Source organism: Lynx canadensis, chromosome F1 (genome assembly GCF_007474595.2).
Source record: "Lynx canadensis isolate LIC74 chromosome F1, mLynCan4.pri.v2, whole genome shotgun sequence".
Classification (NCBI taxonomy): Eukaryota; Metazoa; Chordata; class Mammalia; order Carnivora; family Felidae; genus Lynx; species Lynx canadensis.
Window position 1 is genome coordinate 67,021,251 of NC_044319.2, and position 15,738 is coordinate 67,036,988.

Here is a 15,738-nt window from a genome sequence, read left to right on the forward strand (position 1 = left end):
CCAGAACAGTGGCCACTTCCCAAAGCCCGTCCCTCAATGCCCCGGCTCTGCTGTCTTCCACGCTGACCCCAGTGCGGCCCGTCTCTCCCATCAGTGGGGCCCTGGAGGAGAGCGAGGCCCCAGTGTCCTCGTCCATCATTGTCCCCAGAGCTCAGGCACTGGGGCCGGACAGAGTTCATGAGTGGACAAGTGTCTGATTGTCCTGCATTGAGAGTGATAATGATGGTGATCAGAGGGGCTGTCCCTGAGGGGCAGGGGCCTCATTGTCCTCAAGGGGTAAGGAAGGTGCCCCCTTGGCCCCTGTCCCTGCCATCTCCTTGACCTGCTCATTGTCACCCTGTTGACCCAGCCTGAATGGATGGGCCACCGTGCAGAGGACCAATGGTGCTGAGCCGGCTGTAGGGAAGATGGGGGAGGGGCTCCATGTTGGGTCAGCAGAGGGGCTCCAGGGACACCTGTATTTCCTGCCCTCTGAGCTCCCTCCCTGAAAGCAGTGATGAGACCGTGATCCCTGTCCCCCCCCGTCCCCAAACCACAAGGGACGGCTTGCTTCAATCAGGGCGCGGTCTCTGGGGTGCCCACCAGCTTGCTTTGCCCCAGGCACCGGTGGGGAAGGGAGAGGAGGGAATGCGTGACAAACCAGGCAGCGGGTTCAGGAAATCTCGGCCCCGGACAGAGTCCCCTGAGCCCAGGTGTTGGGTCCTGTAGCAGAGCTCAGCACCGTCGCCAGGCCACAGGGGACTTTGTGGGGATGATGGAGACTGGAACGAGTTGCGGGACCTGTAAGGCCGTGTGTTGTGGGGCAGCCCACGCCCTGCCCTCCTTTCTCAGGGGCCTGGGGTGGGCGTCCCACGTCTCCTCCCTTGGAAGCATGTCCCTTCTCCGCTGAGGTGGGAGCAGTGGCCAGCCTGGGCTGGAGCTGTTCATGTGCTCGTGCCGGGAGGAGATCTGGCTGTGGTCAGTCAAGGAGAAACAGGAAGCAGAGGAGAGGAGCCGGCATAAATGACTCCCCAGACCCCAGACCGGGCCAGGGCAGGGAGGGTCTCCTCCCACGGCGGAGTCTCCCTTTCCTGGCAGCCTTTCAGATCCCGGTAAGGACTGCTGGGGACTCTAGTTCAGCACAGGGGCTGGGAGTTGAGGCCCCAGAGGGGGAGGGGGAGGGGGAGGTGGCCTCGGCTCTCCCAAGCCCCCTCCCTCCCCACAGGGGCTGACAGGACAGGGGGCCCTGTTGCAATCCGGGCGGTCATCCTCTGCTGGGCATAGGGTCTCCCCACAGCACTCCCGTCCCAGCCAGCAATGGGGGGCGCGCCGCAGCAGGAGGAGGAAGCCGATGGGCTGGGGCATAGTGGGGCCCTGGGGGCAGAGATGGGTCCCAGGGAGCGCCTGCGCCTCAGTGGCCCTCTTCGTTCCTCCCCTTCCCCTCAGCTCCGTGCTTGGCCTCCTTCCCCAGCCAAACTCAGGGCCTCCAACCACAGTGAGGATGAAGCCTGTTCCAGGGTCAGTCCCCAGGAACCTCTCCCCAGTGGCTGGCTCCCTAGGTCCCAACGGGCTTGGTCCTGAGGGAGAGGTCCGTGGACAGACAGGCCCGGCTCCCACCAGAAGCCTGGAGGGAGGGCAGGACAGGGCCACGGGGTCCCAGCTCTTCCGGGAGGGGAGAGGCCCTCCGGTCTGCTGCAGGGGTGGTGTCTCTGATGCGTGAGATCGGAAAGCCCCAGAACCAGCCTGACATACAGTGGGGACTAAGAACTGGGAAGCAGTGTCTCCCAGAATGGTGAGGAACAGAGCAGAAGCAGACAGGAAGGCAGGAAGGCAGGAAGGCCGTCAGGCTGCAGGAAGGACGCCGGATCCGTGGAGGGTGGAGGGTGCAGGGTGGAGGCTGGGAGGCCACAGAGGCCTGTGCTGGGTCTGGAGCGCCCTCTGGTGGCCAGAAGACCTCAGGCGGCAGAGGCGCGGCCTGCTTTCCCTGTTCTCTGCAGCCCCTCTCCTGAGACTCTGGGGGGGGGGGGTGGGAGTGGGGGAAGAAGGGGTTCCTGGGTGCTGGCTGCTTCCAGCTTCTGAAGACTCAGTGGCAAAGAACTCCCTGTTCGCCTTCGTTCAGAGACCGCCCAAGTCAGGATGGGAGTGGAGGCCATTCAGCAGGAAAACCTCTCCAGCCCTATTTTCTGGGAGAGAACAAGCTGCCTGTCCCTGGCGGCAGGCAAGCCCAGGCTGGGCACCCACCTCGTGGAAGCTGGCATGCTAGAGGGGGCTCCGTGGGCCCAGGGGGACAGGAGCTTGCTGGCACTGAGGTCCTCCCCACCCGAGTTTCCAACATGGTGCGTTAGAGCGAGAGAGCGAGAGACGAGCTCCCCACATTCCCAGCGCACAAAAACAAGGCGTCTGAATCCTTGGTGCCAGTGGTGTTTATCACCGGGTCAGCCGGGCTGGCGCACACCTCTCTGTGACCGTGTGGCCTTGGGCGGTGGGCTGGCCGTGGGTTGGGCACCTCGCTCACGGGCCACGGGGTGGGGCTGGGGGTGCTGAGGGGTCTCCCCCCGCCGGGTGCAGCAGGCTCCCCCATACCCCCACCTTCCGCGGCCCTGTCCCCAGTGCCGTCTTCGTTCCTGCAGCAGGAGGGATGGACACAGAAAAGACCTTCCCTGCAGTCCCCATCTTCTAAAAGGAGAGTGTCCTCTCACGGGCTGGAAGCAAGTTAGGCCCGGGTGTCTGTCTCCTCTGCCCTCAGAGATCCCTGGGCTTCGTCCTTGAGTTCCCCAGGCACCTGGAAGGTGGGGGGGGGCAGGTGAAGGGGAAGCTCCAGGGGGCTGGAGACCGGAGCTGGGGGGAGGGTGTCCCCCAACAGAGAAGAGCCAGCCAAGAAGGAAAGAGGCAGGTGGGATCACAGGAGGTGCGGCAGGGTGGGAGCTTTGGAGGATGAGATGGCCATCGGTCCAAGGGGCTGGGGACACGCTCACCTCCCAGTAAATCCGGTCCTCGTAGCACTGGGAGTCTGGAGGGGGGTCCAGGAAGGGCAGCCTCAGCAGGAGCCCTGGTGATGGGAGGGGAGGGTGGGTGGGGCTCCTGGCACTCCTGTGGGGGAGGTGGCCACCCCAGGCCCGAGGGCACCGAGGGGCTGAGCGGCCTGACACGCCTGTCCCAGACGGAACTGCAGCTGTATTTGGGGAGCCCCTACTGTAGCCAGGCCCCCACGGGTGCTCGTCACCACAGCAGCCCTGCTGGGCGCGACCCTCACGGTACAGTGAAGGCAGCGAGCCTCAGAGAAGTCCTGGGCACCTCACTCGTTCGGACAGTTGGCAATGGACCGGATCGTGATTCTGTCCCGAACACGGCTCCTGAGCTTCCTGGGGCCCCCTGTCCGGGAGGGGTGCTGCACGAGTTTATTGAGCAAATAAGTAAATAAACGAGGGGACGGAATCGAACCAGTTCGAGAATAAAAATCTCAAGATGATACTGAATCAGAAGGAGTAAAGCCAGACATCAGGGAGGACTGTCTGATGGGCATCGGCGGGCAGTCGGTCTCTGTGGAGGTTTGGTGTTCCGGCCCCTCCCTGCCCCTGCCCCTGCCCGGGAAAGACTGCTCAGCTCCCCCCTTCAGGGCCTCAGCCTGAGGTCGGGCTGCCCTCTGGTGGGCAGAGTAAGCAGTACAGGGAAGCCAGAAAACGGGAGAGGGACCCCACTCTGCCCCTAGCCCACTCCCCATCTTCTCTTGGCCCCAGGAGGGAGCAAGTACCCACTTCTGGGGAAGGTTACCCTTGAATTCTGCAACCACACCCCCCACCCCCAGCCAAGGTCACTCACCTCCAAGGCCCCCGCCCACAGAGGCAAACGTCAGTGTGACAAGCAGCCCGAAGAGTTGGTACATGGCCTGAGCCGTGGCGGAGCGCTGGCCCTCGGCTACGAGCGGAAACACACTGCCTAGGCTGCAGGGAGAGGAGGTCGGGGGGAGACAGGGCTCCTCAGTGCGTCACGCAGCGGCCAAAAGGGCCTCGCGGGAGCCTGGGACACCCACACACTTTTCAAGACTCAGTTTAGGATCACTTTTGCTTGTTCTCTCCTCTGACCCCTGACGGTGCAAGAATTGAGCCTAAGGGTCATTACATCCTTCTGTCGTTATTCACGAATGAATGCATGAAAACAGACACAGCTTTTTGTGCTGGTCCACATGAGGAGGAAGAGAGTGAGGGAGGTCATGGGGCGCCTGGGTGGTGCAGTCGGTTAAGCGTCCGACTTCAGCCAGGTCACGATCTCGCGGTCCGTGAGTTCAAGCCCCACGTCAGGCTCTGGGCTGTTGGCTCAGAGCTTGGAGCCTGTTTCCGATTCTGTGTCTCCCTCTCTCTCTGCCCCTCCCCCGTTCATGCTCTGTCTCTCTCTGTCCCAAAATAAATAAATAAACGTTGAGAGTGAGGGAGGTCACCCCAGGGGGGTAATGACCTGGGTGAGGGTCAGGGGTGGGGAGGACTCACCCATCTCCATAAGCTTCGTGGGTGGCCAGCCCGGCCACAAGGACCCCCAGGAGGGCTCCCAGGACCCCAGGCATCCCGTGGAGGTTGTGGACGCCACACGTGTCTTGGAGTTTGAATTTCGCCTCAAGGACGGGCTGGAGGACGGGACACCAGTAATGGGTCCTGTGCGCCCCCTCCCCCCCGCCAGGCTGCTGGAGACACGGGGGCAACAGGTGCTGGGGGACCCCCTGTTCTGCCCGGGGCCCGAGAGGCATCTATACCGTGAAGAACTTGTACCCCAGCGTGGAGACCGTCCCAGCCAGGAAGCCGGCTGCCAGGGCCCCAAAGGGCGTCAGCATCATTTCACCTGATGTCCCCACTACGACCCCTCCGGCCAGCGCTGCGTTCTGGATGTGAACCTGGGGAAGCACAGGGGAGCGGGGCATCGGGGGCCGGTCCAGGTCGACGCCCCCATCCAACCCCACCCCGTCCACCGCAGTGGCATCTACGGCTTCTGGAAGTCCCTCTGCCGTCTGATCGCAAACTCTCCTGCTGTTGTGTGGTTGCCTCTTGCTGTCGCCCCGTGCCTGCGCCCTGTCCTGTTCCCCTGCAGACCGGGCCTCGCAGGGTCCTCCCCCCGCCCGTCCCTCTGCGCCCCCCAGCGCCCTCTGCCGCACCATGTCCAGCCGGCCGTGCTCCCCGACGAGGGCTGACAAGGCAAAGGTGCTGAGGGTGCTCGCGGTCAGGGAGTAGTACGTGTTCAGGGTTGTTCGGTGCTGCCCATCCCCCAGCATGGTGGGCGCAGAGTTGAAGCTGGGCCAGAAGGTCCACAGGAAGATGGTCCCTAAATGACGGGCGGGCCGGCAGAGTGAGAGGAAGCAAGTAGCCCCTGGGTAGCCTGGGTGTCCTCGCTCGCAAAGTGGGGGCCAGAGCACCTCCAGAGCGCGGGCCGTGCGTGGTGGCTCGGAAGGAGCGCGCAGCCCAGGCCTAGCAGCCACTAGGTGCACAGCCAAGGGCCGGCTACCAAAGGGCACGGACACAGAGCCACTCGACTGAGAACCACAGACGGTTGAGATCGGGGTATTTTTAAGCATCAGAAAAGGAAAGAAAAACAGGCAAAGGGCCCTGCATGTCAGGCACTGAACTGAGCTCGGTATTCGTATCAGGCAAACAATATGCTTTAAAACCTCAACCGCCTCCTGGAGACCTGGGCCCTGCAAGGTGCAGGTGAGGCCTCCGCCTGGCGGGCACCTGATGGGCTCCCGGCCAGTCCTGGAGGGTGGGGAGGGGCAGAGGGACAAGGTGAGGGGAAGGCTGGGGACCCCGTAGGCTCGGGCCACCGAGGCAAGGAGGCTTGAGGGACTGCCCCTCGTCCTGAGCGGTCTCAGGGTGCGTTGTGACTTCTCCCTGCAACCCCGCAGTCTGCTGCGGAACCCAGCACGCTCACATGTGTGTCCTCAGAGCGCAGAGCAGGGGGACCCAGGAAGAGGCAGGGCTCCCTGCCTGGAAGGAGGGGACAGAGGAGAGCTGGTGTGTCAGGCTCCTGGGGAAGCACGCCTTCTTGGGGAAGCCCCTGGACTTCTAGCCAAACCATCCACCTCATTTCACAACAAACCCGGAGGTGAGCAACAAATACAAATACAATACAAAGCCAGCGTCTCTTCTTAGCGTGGGAAGAGGCATGGACCCACGGAAAAGAAGGTGTCGATCTCCTTTCCTGCCTCATTTGCGAAGGCAGAGAGAGGAGCTGAGGCCAAGGTAGAGGTAGGTGCTTGGAGGAAACAGGTGGTGGTGATGGTGCTCGAAGGTCAGACCCTACGGCGCCCAGGGGTGACCCGCTGCCTCTCCCCCTGCTCCTGGGCGTGCAGGGGCCTCTGGGAAATCGCCTGGGAGGCATGTGAAGGGCAGAGTCTTGGAGGCAGCAGGTGGACAGCCTGCAGGGGGGGCAAGACCTTCCCGTGCCAGGCTGGCCTGGCTTCTGAGGGGGGAAGGGGGCGGCCCCAGAGTTTTAGGCAGGGACCCGTGCAGTCAGACTTGATTTAGAAAGGCCCCCGGGAAGGGGTCTGGGGCAGGCGCGTACTCCAGGGCTGAGTTCTAAGAACCTGTCAAAGAAACTGTTGGGAATGATGAGCCCAGATCCCGGGCTCTCGGCAGGGACCCCAAGGACCGTAGGCGGCCTGACATCTTGCCCGGGGCCCTCCCTGGCCCCCCCACCCCGGCAGGCCTCACCAATCATGGCAAAGAGGTCCGAATGGTAGATGGAGCCCTGACGATGCTTGCTCTTCTCCAGGTGGGGCCTGTAGAGGACCCGGGACAGGACCAGCCCGAAGTAGGCCCCAAAGGTGTGGATGGTCATGGACCCTCCCGCATCCTTCACCTGGGGAGGGGGCGCGGAGGTGGGCGGCCGGCCCTCCGCGCCCCCCGCCCCCCCCACCGACCCGTGCTCTCCCTGCTCGGGGCCTGGCCCTGGCCCTCGCCACCCCTCACCCCTGCCCCACCCGACTCACCCCCAGGAGACTAAGGAGCACGAACTCGTTGACGCCAAATAGCAGCACCTCCAGCAGGGCCACGAGCAGCAGCTGGGCCGGCCCCGTCTTGCCCAGGACGGCACCGAAGGAGATGAGCACGGCAGCAGCACAGAAGTCCGCGTTGATCATGCTGGGGACCGGGGGTGTGACGCAAGGGTGAGAGGGGTGGGGAGGGCAGCCCCACGGCCGGGGCGGCGGCGGGGGGGTGGGGGGAAGGGGTCTCGACGCAGCCTGGGGAGGTTCTGTGCCGTGAACCCCACGGCCCGCGAGGGGTGCGAGAACCAGATCCCGAGCCCTGCCCTGGGGGTGGCAGTGCGGACGGGCAGGGCGCTGGACACGCGTCTACGGAGGCAGGCCCGGGGCTGGAGGGCTGGCTCCCCCGGGGGCAGGGGATGGGGCGGGGAGGGGGGAGCCGGGGAGGCGGCCGCTGCCCACCTCTGCACGCCAACGTGGATGTGGCCGCCGTGCAAGGAGTGGAAGAAGCCCTGGATGAGTGTGGACCACTGCAGGGCAAAGGCGGCCAGGAGGAAGGTGAAGCCGACGCTGCTGAAGCCGTACCGCTGCAGGAAGGCCATGAGGAAGCCGAAGCCCACACACACCATGACGTGCACGTCCTGGAAACCTGCGGGGGCATCCGGGCCGCTCGGCCACCGCCGTCCAAGCAGCCGTCCGGCCGGTGCCCCTGGTTCTGGCCAGCCAGGGCCACCGCCTCCGGGCTGGAGCCGGGCCGGGAAACTCCCCAGGTGTGGCGGGGCCTCCCAGCCTGGGCCCCCCCCCCCCCCCCCGGGCAGAGCTGGCCCGCTGGGAGCAGCGGGACCCACGCCGGTCCCGCTGTCCCCGTGTCTCCCGCCCTGTCCTTGGGTCTCCTACAACCGACCGGCGGGACGTCCTGCCCGCGCTCCCTCCGGCTGCAGTCCCTGCCCCTCCGTGCTCAAAATCATCTTCTTCGGGCTCCTTTCAAGTTTCCCTTTCTGCTGGGAAGTCCTTCCTGATGTCTAACCTCCATCCCTCATACTTCAGAATCTATACCTCTCCATTTTGAGGATTTTAAGGGTTTGGGGTTTTTTTTTTTTTGTTATGTTTATTTTTGAGAGAGAAAGAAACAGTGCATGAGCAGGAGAGGGGCAGGGGGAGGGAGGGAGGGAGAGAGAGAGAGAGAGAGAGAGAGAGAGAGAGAATGAATCCCAAGCAGACTCCAGGCTCCAAGCTGTCAGCACAGAGTCTGATATGGGGCCCGAACTCACGAACCGCGAGATCATAAGCTGAGCGGAAGTCAGACGCTTAACCAATTGCGCCGCCCAGGTGCCCCGAGAATTTTAAGGTTTTTAAAAATAATTTATGAAATAGCCTTAATTTTTTTATCAAAACTTTTTCTTTATTTTTAGAAAGGGAGAGAGAGTGAGCACACGAACTAGGAGAGGGGTAGAAGGAGAGAGAATCTTTTTTTTTTTTTAAACATTTATTTATTTTTAAATTTTTTTTTTCAACGTTTTTTATTTATTTTTGGGACAGAGAGAGACAGAGCATGAACGGGGGAGGGGCAGAGAGAGAGGGAGACACAGAATCGGAAACAGGCTCCAGGCTCTGAGCCATCAGCCCAGAGCCTGACGCGGGGCTCGAACTCACGGACCGCGAGATCGTGACCTGGCTGAAGTCGGACGCTTAACCGACTGCGCCACCCAGGCGCCCCAAACATTTATTTATTTTTGAGAGAGAGAGACAGAGACAGAGAGACAGAGCATGAGCAGGGGAGGGGCAGAGAGAGAGGGAGACACAGAATCCGAAGCAGGATCCAGGCTCTGAGCTGTCAGCACAGAGCCGGATGCGGGGCTCGAACCCACGAACCGGGAGGTCATGACCTGAGCAGAAGTCAGAAGTTTAACCGACTGCGCCACCCAGGCGCCCCCCGAGAGACAGAATCTTAAGCAGGCTCCACGCCCAGCACAAAGCCCAATGTGGGGCTCGATCCCATGATCCTGGGATCATGACCTGAGCCTAAATCAAGAGTCGGCCATTCAACCCACTGAGCCACCCAGACGCCCCTAATTTTGTCTTCAATAGCTTTAATTGTTAACAGAGATTACCTCCGGGAAAGGAGCCCAAGGGAGGCGCAGGGCTGCAGGGGCACAGCTGAGCCGCAAACCACGCCCCCTGGAGTCGTGCGATAAGGCGGCTCTGGGAAGGGGGATTTTGCTTTTGCATTTGTTTCTTTCTATAATTTGAATATGTTCATTTTATAGATGCATTAGTTGAAGTCTTTTGTGTGTCAGTGAGGTTTCTGGGCCGGGAGATTGGAGCCTTCCTGTTTGCTTTCTATTGTGTATGCATGAAAGACCAGGCTAATACACACGATACACAGTAACATTGAGAGTGAGACACATACAAATACCTGCTTCAGTATCAGTTTGATCCACACGCCTCCCCCGATCTTGCAAAAAAGGGTTGAAACATAACCTAGTGTGACAATTCAGCCAGCGCATCTGGCCCTGTTCTCTCAGCCTCGGGTCTATGTATAGAGTAAGTCCATGCTCTGTCTTTGGCTTTAATTCAGAAATGCTGGAGAAAGAGTTATCGTGAGTGCTGTTAGAAATCGGGCAGGGCAAATAAGTTATTGAGAAACAGGGTCAACTCTGACCCTAAATTCACTCCCCTTTTACAGCTCCACGTGAGAAATTTCTCTTGGAGCTTACTGCTAGCATATGTCACTTCCCCCCGGGGCACCATCCGAGGTTTACTAAGAGCTCAGGCACCAGGCTCTGGGGAGGGTGCCGGCACCACAGCAGCCACACGCCTGCCCTCACGGAGCCTGGCGGGCAGACGGCAAAGAATCGGAGAATCACTCATGTGAGCCTTCCTTGCCTCTGATGAGAACATGTAACCGGCCGCGTTTCCCTTTTCTTCTTGGCTGCCTGGAAGCTCAGAGCTACCCTGGCATCGCAACCGAAACAACTGGGGAGGCACTCCCAGTGTCCATTATCTCTATCCCGCCCTCCTGCTTTTATTTTTTCAGACTCATGTTCTTGTTGCACACACACACCTCAAATCTCTTGTAGAAAGGGGCAGATCATAAAGAAAAAGGTCATGGTGACTTTTTTCTTTAATCTGAAGAAGCACCTAGCAAGCCAAAAATTTATTATTGAACTTTAGAATGCCATCAGTAATTTTGAGAGGACCAAACGTTTTTTGCCCTTTTTGTGCTGGGTACTGGCTGACAGGAAGTGAGTTTGCAAGCCCCTGGCAGAGGCTTGGGTGGGTACTGGGACTGCGGGTCGGCACCTCCGCTGCCGGCCCCAGCTGCCAAAGGGGGGTAAGGGTCTAAAGGTCCACTGGCTTTGCTCAATGTCCCGACACTGTGCCCTTTCTCCAGCCCTGTGCACTCCCAAATCACCCAGATCTCCCTTCCCTCAGATCCTAACACCCAACAGAAAAGGAGGAGGAGCACTTCTAACTCAGCCCGCAGCCTAAGTTCTTCGAGACCTCTCTGCCTGGCTTCTTTCCTCCTTGTGCCAACAGTAAAGGGGATGCCGCGTCTGTCCTTTTGTCCAAGGGCAGCAGGGTGGCAAAGGGGGCTGGGTGGCAGGGCTCCCTGTCCCGGACATGCAGAACTGCTCCAGAGCTGGTCATAACTGGCAGTAACATTTACGTCTCCCACCCCGGGTTTGTTTGGCATCACAACTCAGTCCCTTGACCTTTCAAGTGGAGGCTAAACATTAAGAAATCTCCTTCACTGGGGAGCATTCCACAGACTCTCCATTGGCTGTGGCCACCGACCATGCAGCCTCGGTTGAAGAGAACACAAAAGCCCTCTAGCGACCCCTACTGCCTCCCCAACCCCACTGGCTAGCTCCCGAACAAGATAACACGGGGCAAGGGGACAGTTAAGGCTGGATTGTGTGACGGCTGACAAGCCATTTCGCCTCTGTGAGCCTCGGTTTCCTCATCTGTAAAGTGGGGCTATAAAACGTAAGGAGCAGAGAGTGGTGAGCTGAGGAGGCCCCCTCCCCCCTCCCCCTTCCCCCACCACACTCTACCCACCCCCGCCTTATGAGGGAGGTGGGCCACATTCTCCCAGAAGAGGTCACCGACCACTCTGGTCCCTGTCACGTCCCCCTTCCCCACTTCTTCCAAGAAGATCCTGATTCCAGCTATCCTAAATCCCTCTCACCAAAAGTAAGGTCTCAGAGGTATGTGACCCAGGACCTGTCCACACTGTTTTCTTAGAACCCTTTCTCATTTTGCTTCTGTGTCCCCTGTCACCCTGTCTTTTCTCCTCTTTCTTTCTTTCCATGACTTGCCTCGGGAGGCTTGTAATGTGGGGAAAGGCCACAGCTGGGCAGCCAAGAGCCCTGGCTCTGGCCTGGCTAACTTGCTGTGTGCTCTTGGGCAGCCCCGTGGCCTCTCTGGCTCTCTCTCTCTCTCTCCACATCTGAGGGGCTCTGAGGGCCCTGCCTGCAGCAACGACAGACCGACCCCGTGAGCAGCCGTGTCCCGGGCACCAGCTGCGCTCCCTTTCATCTCCCGAACCAAAGGGCAGTGGCTACGCCTCCCTCTGACCCTGACCCCTTCCCTGGACACAAGGGCAGGGGAAGACCCGGCTCATCAAAGCCCCAGACTCCAGAGACCTCACGCTTCCCTCCACCCCAACCTTCCCCCACACCAGGGTCCCAAGTCCATGGGGATAGAAACCTAGGGCAGCGGAGAGGTAGGATCCCCACTCCCCTCCCCTTACCACAGCCCAGGGAGAGCTGAATGCCCAAGGAGAGCCCCCCCACCCCCCGCAGCAGAGGGGCGACAGGTGGGGGCGTTGCGGGGAGACGAGCAGGGCGCGGAGGCTTGAGTGGGGCCCTTGGAAGAAGCAAACGGAGGACGTGGCAGGCAGCCAGGTCACACCGTGGACAAGAGCTTGCTTCCCTCAGCCTCTGGGCTATTCCCTCTCAACTCCCTGGCTCTCTGGGCAAATGCAGGACCCAGGGGCCTGCTGTCCCAGCTCCCGGGGCTCACCTTGTGCAGACAGGGCTGAGGTGGAACACAAGAGGGAGGAGCTGGAGCCCCTCTGCCGAGGACAGCTGGGGGGCTGGGGGTCTAGCACTTCTTGCTTAGGCCCAAGCCTGCATCTCAATCCCTGTGTCCTCAGCACTGTGTTGGAGTTGGGACTGGGAGACGGTCGGCTGGGGACAGCCTGCTGCCAGCTCGGTATAGGAAAAGCAGGGTAATAACAGCCTGGGATTTTATAGGAGACTCTCACACTGTAGGTCTTGTTGGAATGTGCGTCCTTCAAACTGAAGCATCCTTCTCCCCATTGCCCAGATGGGAAAAACTGAGGCTGACATAAGCCCTACCCAAGCCGTGGTGATGAAACGAGGAGCTGTAGTATCCTGGGTCCCAGCTGCTCAGGGCCTGAGTAGAAAGGTAGGCCCCCAACCTTAGAGGGAGAGCCTAAGGTCCCCCAGCAGGCGGCAGGGGCTCGGCCCTCTCCTTCCTGGGCCTCACCAGCAGACAGGAGAGCTGTGTTGCTTGGGATGCCTGAGTCCTATTTCCTTCTCTGCCACTCACCCGATGGGCGATCGTGAGCAAGTCACAAGCGTTCTGAGCCTCAGCTTCCTCCCCTATGAAATGGGCCAATGACCCTGCCATGCTTCCTGCTCAGAGCTGGGGGCAGCTGCTCTGGGCTGTGGTGGGTGGTTGTGTGATCCTCTCTCGGACTCTGGAAGGGCCAGTTTCGAGTGACTGGGGCAGGAATGCCTGAGCCCCACCCACCTTGGCTGCCTTCATAGCTGATACCTGCACTACCACTCCTGCACAGCCCTCCCTACCTCCCCTGCCCAGGAGGACTGTCTTTGCCATGGTCAGGGTGGACCCCCCAGGAAAGGCAGTCGCCCTACGAAGCCCAATGAGGCCAACTGGGGGGGGGGTGAGACAAAGGAAGCAATTAAAGCTCAGATCTGGGCTTGAGTCCCAGCTCCCTCAATTCTGACAGCTCGAACCTGAACCAGCCACTTCGAGTCTCAGTTTCCCCATCTTTGTCTGCCTGATAGACGAGATGAGACCTGGGACACCGCGGACACCAGCGACAGGGTGTTATTATAAATCTGGGGCACCTTCCTCTCAAAGCCAGAGGGTTGCTCTCCTAGGAGTAAACGTGGACACCCAAGACACCGCGGAGCCTGGGCTCTTCGCTCCCCGCGCCCTCACCCGCACTCACTTGGGTAGCGAAAGTAAAATTCATTGTCCGAGCTACTGCGGTTGCCCGAGTGCCAGAGGGCGGCGTCGGTTTCGGGGTTGTAGCGGACAAAGACCGCAAAGAGGATGGCGGTGGCGCCCTGGAGGAGGAGGCACAGCAGGGGCAGCTGCAGTCGCCGGCCCGCGGCGCGGCGGGGAGACCCGGCCATGGACGAGGGCTTCGAGTCCCTGGCTCCGTCCGGCTCCGTCTCCGGGCGCGCGGGACACACGCTCCCGGGCAGGGCCGGCCGGTTCCACCGGCGCCAGGGCCCGCCGGTTCCACCAGCGCCAGGGCCCGCCCACCGGCGCCAGGGCCCGCCCACCGGCGCCAGGGCCCGCCCACCGGCGCCAGGGCCCGCCCACCGGCGCCAGGGCCCGCCCACCGGCGCCAGGGCCCGCCCACCGGCGCCAGGGCCCGCCCACCGGCGCCAGGGCCCGCCCACGCCGAGGCTCAGCGACCCCTTCCCCCCCCCCCCCCCCCCCCGCCCCCCAGCCCCGCGCAGCTGGGAGCCCCAACCCGGTCCCGCGGGTGCGGAACAGGGGCGCCGAGGGCGTGGGCCCGTGGCCTGAGGCGGGGCAAGAGCCGGCGGAGAGGGGGCGTCCGGACCCCCTTGTCCTGTCTCCCTTCACCTGGCTGCCCCTGGCTGTCTTCGGGTTGGGACAGGTCCGTGGAAATGGCCCTGGAAAGGCTCCCTGTGTTCTGCCCTGATGGGGCACAACCGAGCGACCCGGGGTGGCGGGGTTGGGGAAAGGAGAGGCCCCCTCCCCCTCAAACGTAGTGTTAGTTTACAGAATGTGTCCCAAGAAATAAGAGGCTCTTTAAGGCCCCCGGCCTGGCCGTCCAGGGTAAACACCAGAGAGAGAGAGTTGAGCGGTTACTCAATCTTTTCCCAAGCCAGATGCAAAACGGAGGTGCCGTCCAGGCATCGATGATTAACCTGACTGGGGGGAGGGGGGTTCTGAGCCCTCACCTCCCCCAAGCCTCCTAAGCCTCCCAGCTGGGTCTGCACCCCAGCCAAGCAGCAGCTGGCCACGCTGACAGCTAGGTTCCCTGCACACTTGCACCGGGATAAGGGGCCCGGGGCAGCCTGAACAGCTAGATGGAGGAGGGTCTTCTCCCCCAGGAGTCAGGAGCCACTGGTAACACAAGCAAGGCCTACATCCACGGAGGGGGTGGGGGTCCTGGGAGACAGTAAGGAGACAGACTCACTGACATCTACTGTGAGCCAGGCTTTGGAGATGAACCACACAACCCCTCCCTCCAGGAGCCACCGTCCTGTGGGGAGACAGACACCTGGGAGGAAACCGAATGCCCACCGGAGTGAATGTGTGACCCTAGCAGTAGCAGAGGCCCTAGGGGCCCAGGAGGAGAGCCCACTGTGGTGAGGGTGAGCGCAGGCACAGACCTGGAGAACTGCTTCCTGGGAGGTATGTCTGCAGGTAGTCTAGAAGGACCGCCTAGAAATGGGGCAAGTGAAGAAGAAAGAGGGGATATTTCTAGAAGGGACCTGTGGAGACAGAAGCCTGGCCCTGTGAGTGTCCAGTGTGTTCAGGGACTGAAGCTGGGGGTGGGGAGTCTAGAAAGGCCTCGAAGGCCCTGCTGAGGCACGCGGCCTCTACCCCGTGGGGGCCGGGTGGCTGGAGGACTCTCACAGGGGGGCGACCCCGCTGCTATCAGTTCTGACACCTGCGTGCCACAGGGGCTTCAAGGAAGAAAAGCTGAAGGCCGGTCTCTTTGGAGCTGGTGGAAGGGGAGGCTCTCCGTCCACCCTGCTGCCCAGCCCAGTCTGAGGGGGCTACTGTGTGAGAGGGGCTTGTCCGTGTTAGCAAAGGAGTCCCGGACCCCTGCCGTTCCCGGAAGACGTGGTCTAGGCTCAGAGGGGCCAGCCTCTCCCCCAGAGCAGATTCGAAGTGAGCTCCTCCTAGGAATGGCGCTTGCCGGGTCTCACGAAGGGCCGGGGGGTGGGGGTGATGGTGGAATCCCTGACCCTCCTCCTTGCTTCCCCGGCTGCCCTTTCTGCAGCCCCTCCCGTCCTCCTCCCCTCCCGCAGTCGGCTTGAGCCTCCAGCCCAGTGCGAACCCTGCGGGACAGCTGGATTCTAGGTGTCCAGCTTCCTGACCTAAGTAAGCGCCCAGCCAAGCGGGCCCGGGAGGGCAGGGGTCACCTCGATAGCACCGCTCCCAGCCGACCAAGCAGGCTCTCTGGCCCTCAGTGGCCCCTGGCCCCTGGCCCAGAGGCTCTCTGTCACTACTTGGTCAGCAAGAAGGCTGTTTTTTTAGCTCCTTCTGCAGGGGCAGGGGGTGGGGGTGGGAGATGTCTGGTCAGCAGCCTTTGGATAATGATTCTTGGACAATTCATCTGGGGTATCCTTCTAGGCCCAGCCTTCTGCCCCAGGACGCAGCTTGCTTCCTGGGCCCTGTCTGGGAGGGGGGGGGGCGCAGCTCTGGGCTGTCCAGGCAGGGTCTGGACAGGCTCTGCCAGGGGAGGAGCCTTCACAAGCTGCAGAACCAGAGAGAGCGTCTTCTGGGAGCCTCCTTGCTGATTCCAG

At 61.5% G+C, this 15,738-nt stretch overlaps 1 protein-coding gene across 2 annotated transcripts; it reads right to left on the reverse strand.

The window, feature by feature from the left end:
* Positions 1-2,387: 2,387 nt before the first annotated feature.
* On the reverse strand, positions 2,388-13,359 carry RHBG (Rh family B glycoprotein). Of its 2 annotated transcripts, XM_030301979.1 has the most exons (11): positions 13,173-13,236; positions 9,360-9,526; positions 7,406-7,592; positions 6,950-7,100; positions 6,672-6,819; positions 5,120-5,286; positions 4,724-4,861; positions 4,464-4,597; positions 3,799-3,920; positions 2,955-3,028; positions 2,388-2,761 (listed from the first exon to the last, which is right to left on the reverse strand). In XM_030301979.1, exons 2-11 carry the CDS (start codon positions 9,448-9,450, stop codon positions 2,693-2,695), a joined length of 1,281 nt encoding a protein of 426 aa, XP_030157839.1. In that variant the 5' UTR covers positions 9,451-9,526; positions 13,173-13,236; the 3' UTR covers positions 2,388-2,692. The 2 variants fall into 2 exon arrangements, with proteins under 2 accessions (XP_030157839.1, XP_030157838.1); XM_030301978.1 differs by lacking the exon at positions 9,360-9,526 and having other exon boundaries at positions 13,173-13,359.
* Positions 13,360-15,738: the final 2,379 nt, after the last annotated feature.

Excerpts from the sequence above, each read along its gene's own strand:
- RHBG (XM_030301978.1), bottom strand. The coding sequence starts at position 13,359 with ATGGCCGGGTCTCCCCGCCGCGCCGCGGGCCGGCGACTGCAGCTGCCC. Across the intron at positions 7,593-13,172 it reads ATTTTACTTTCGCTACCCAA|GTTTCCAGGACGTGCACGTC; the intron begins GTGAGTGCGGGT and ends ATGCCCCCGCAG. Across the intron at positions 4,598-4,723 it reads TGGGGTACAAGTTCTTCACG|CCCGTCCTTGAGGCGAAATT; the intron begins GTATAGATGCCT and ends CCCGTCCTCCAG.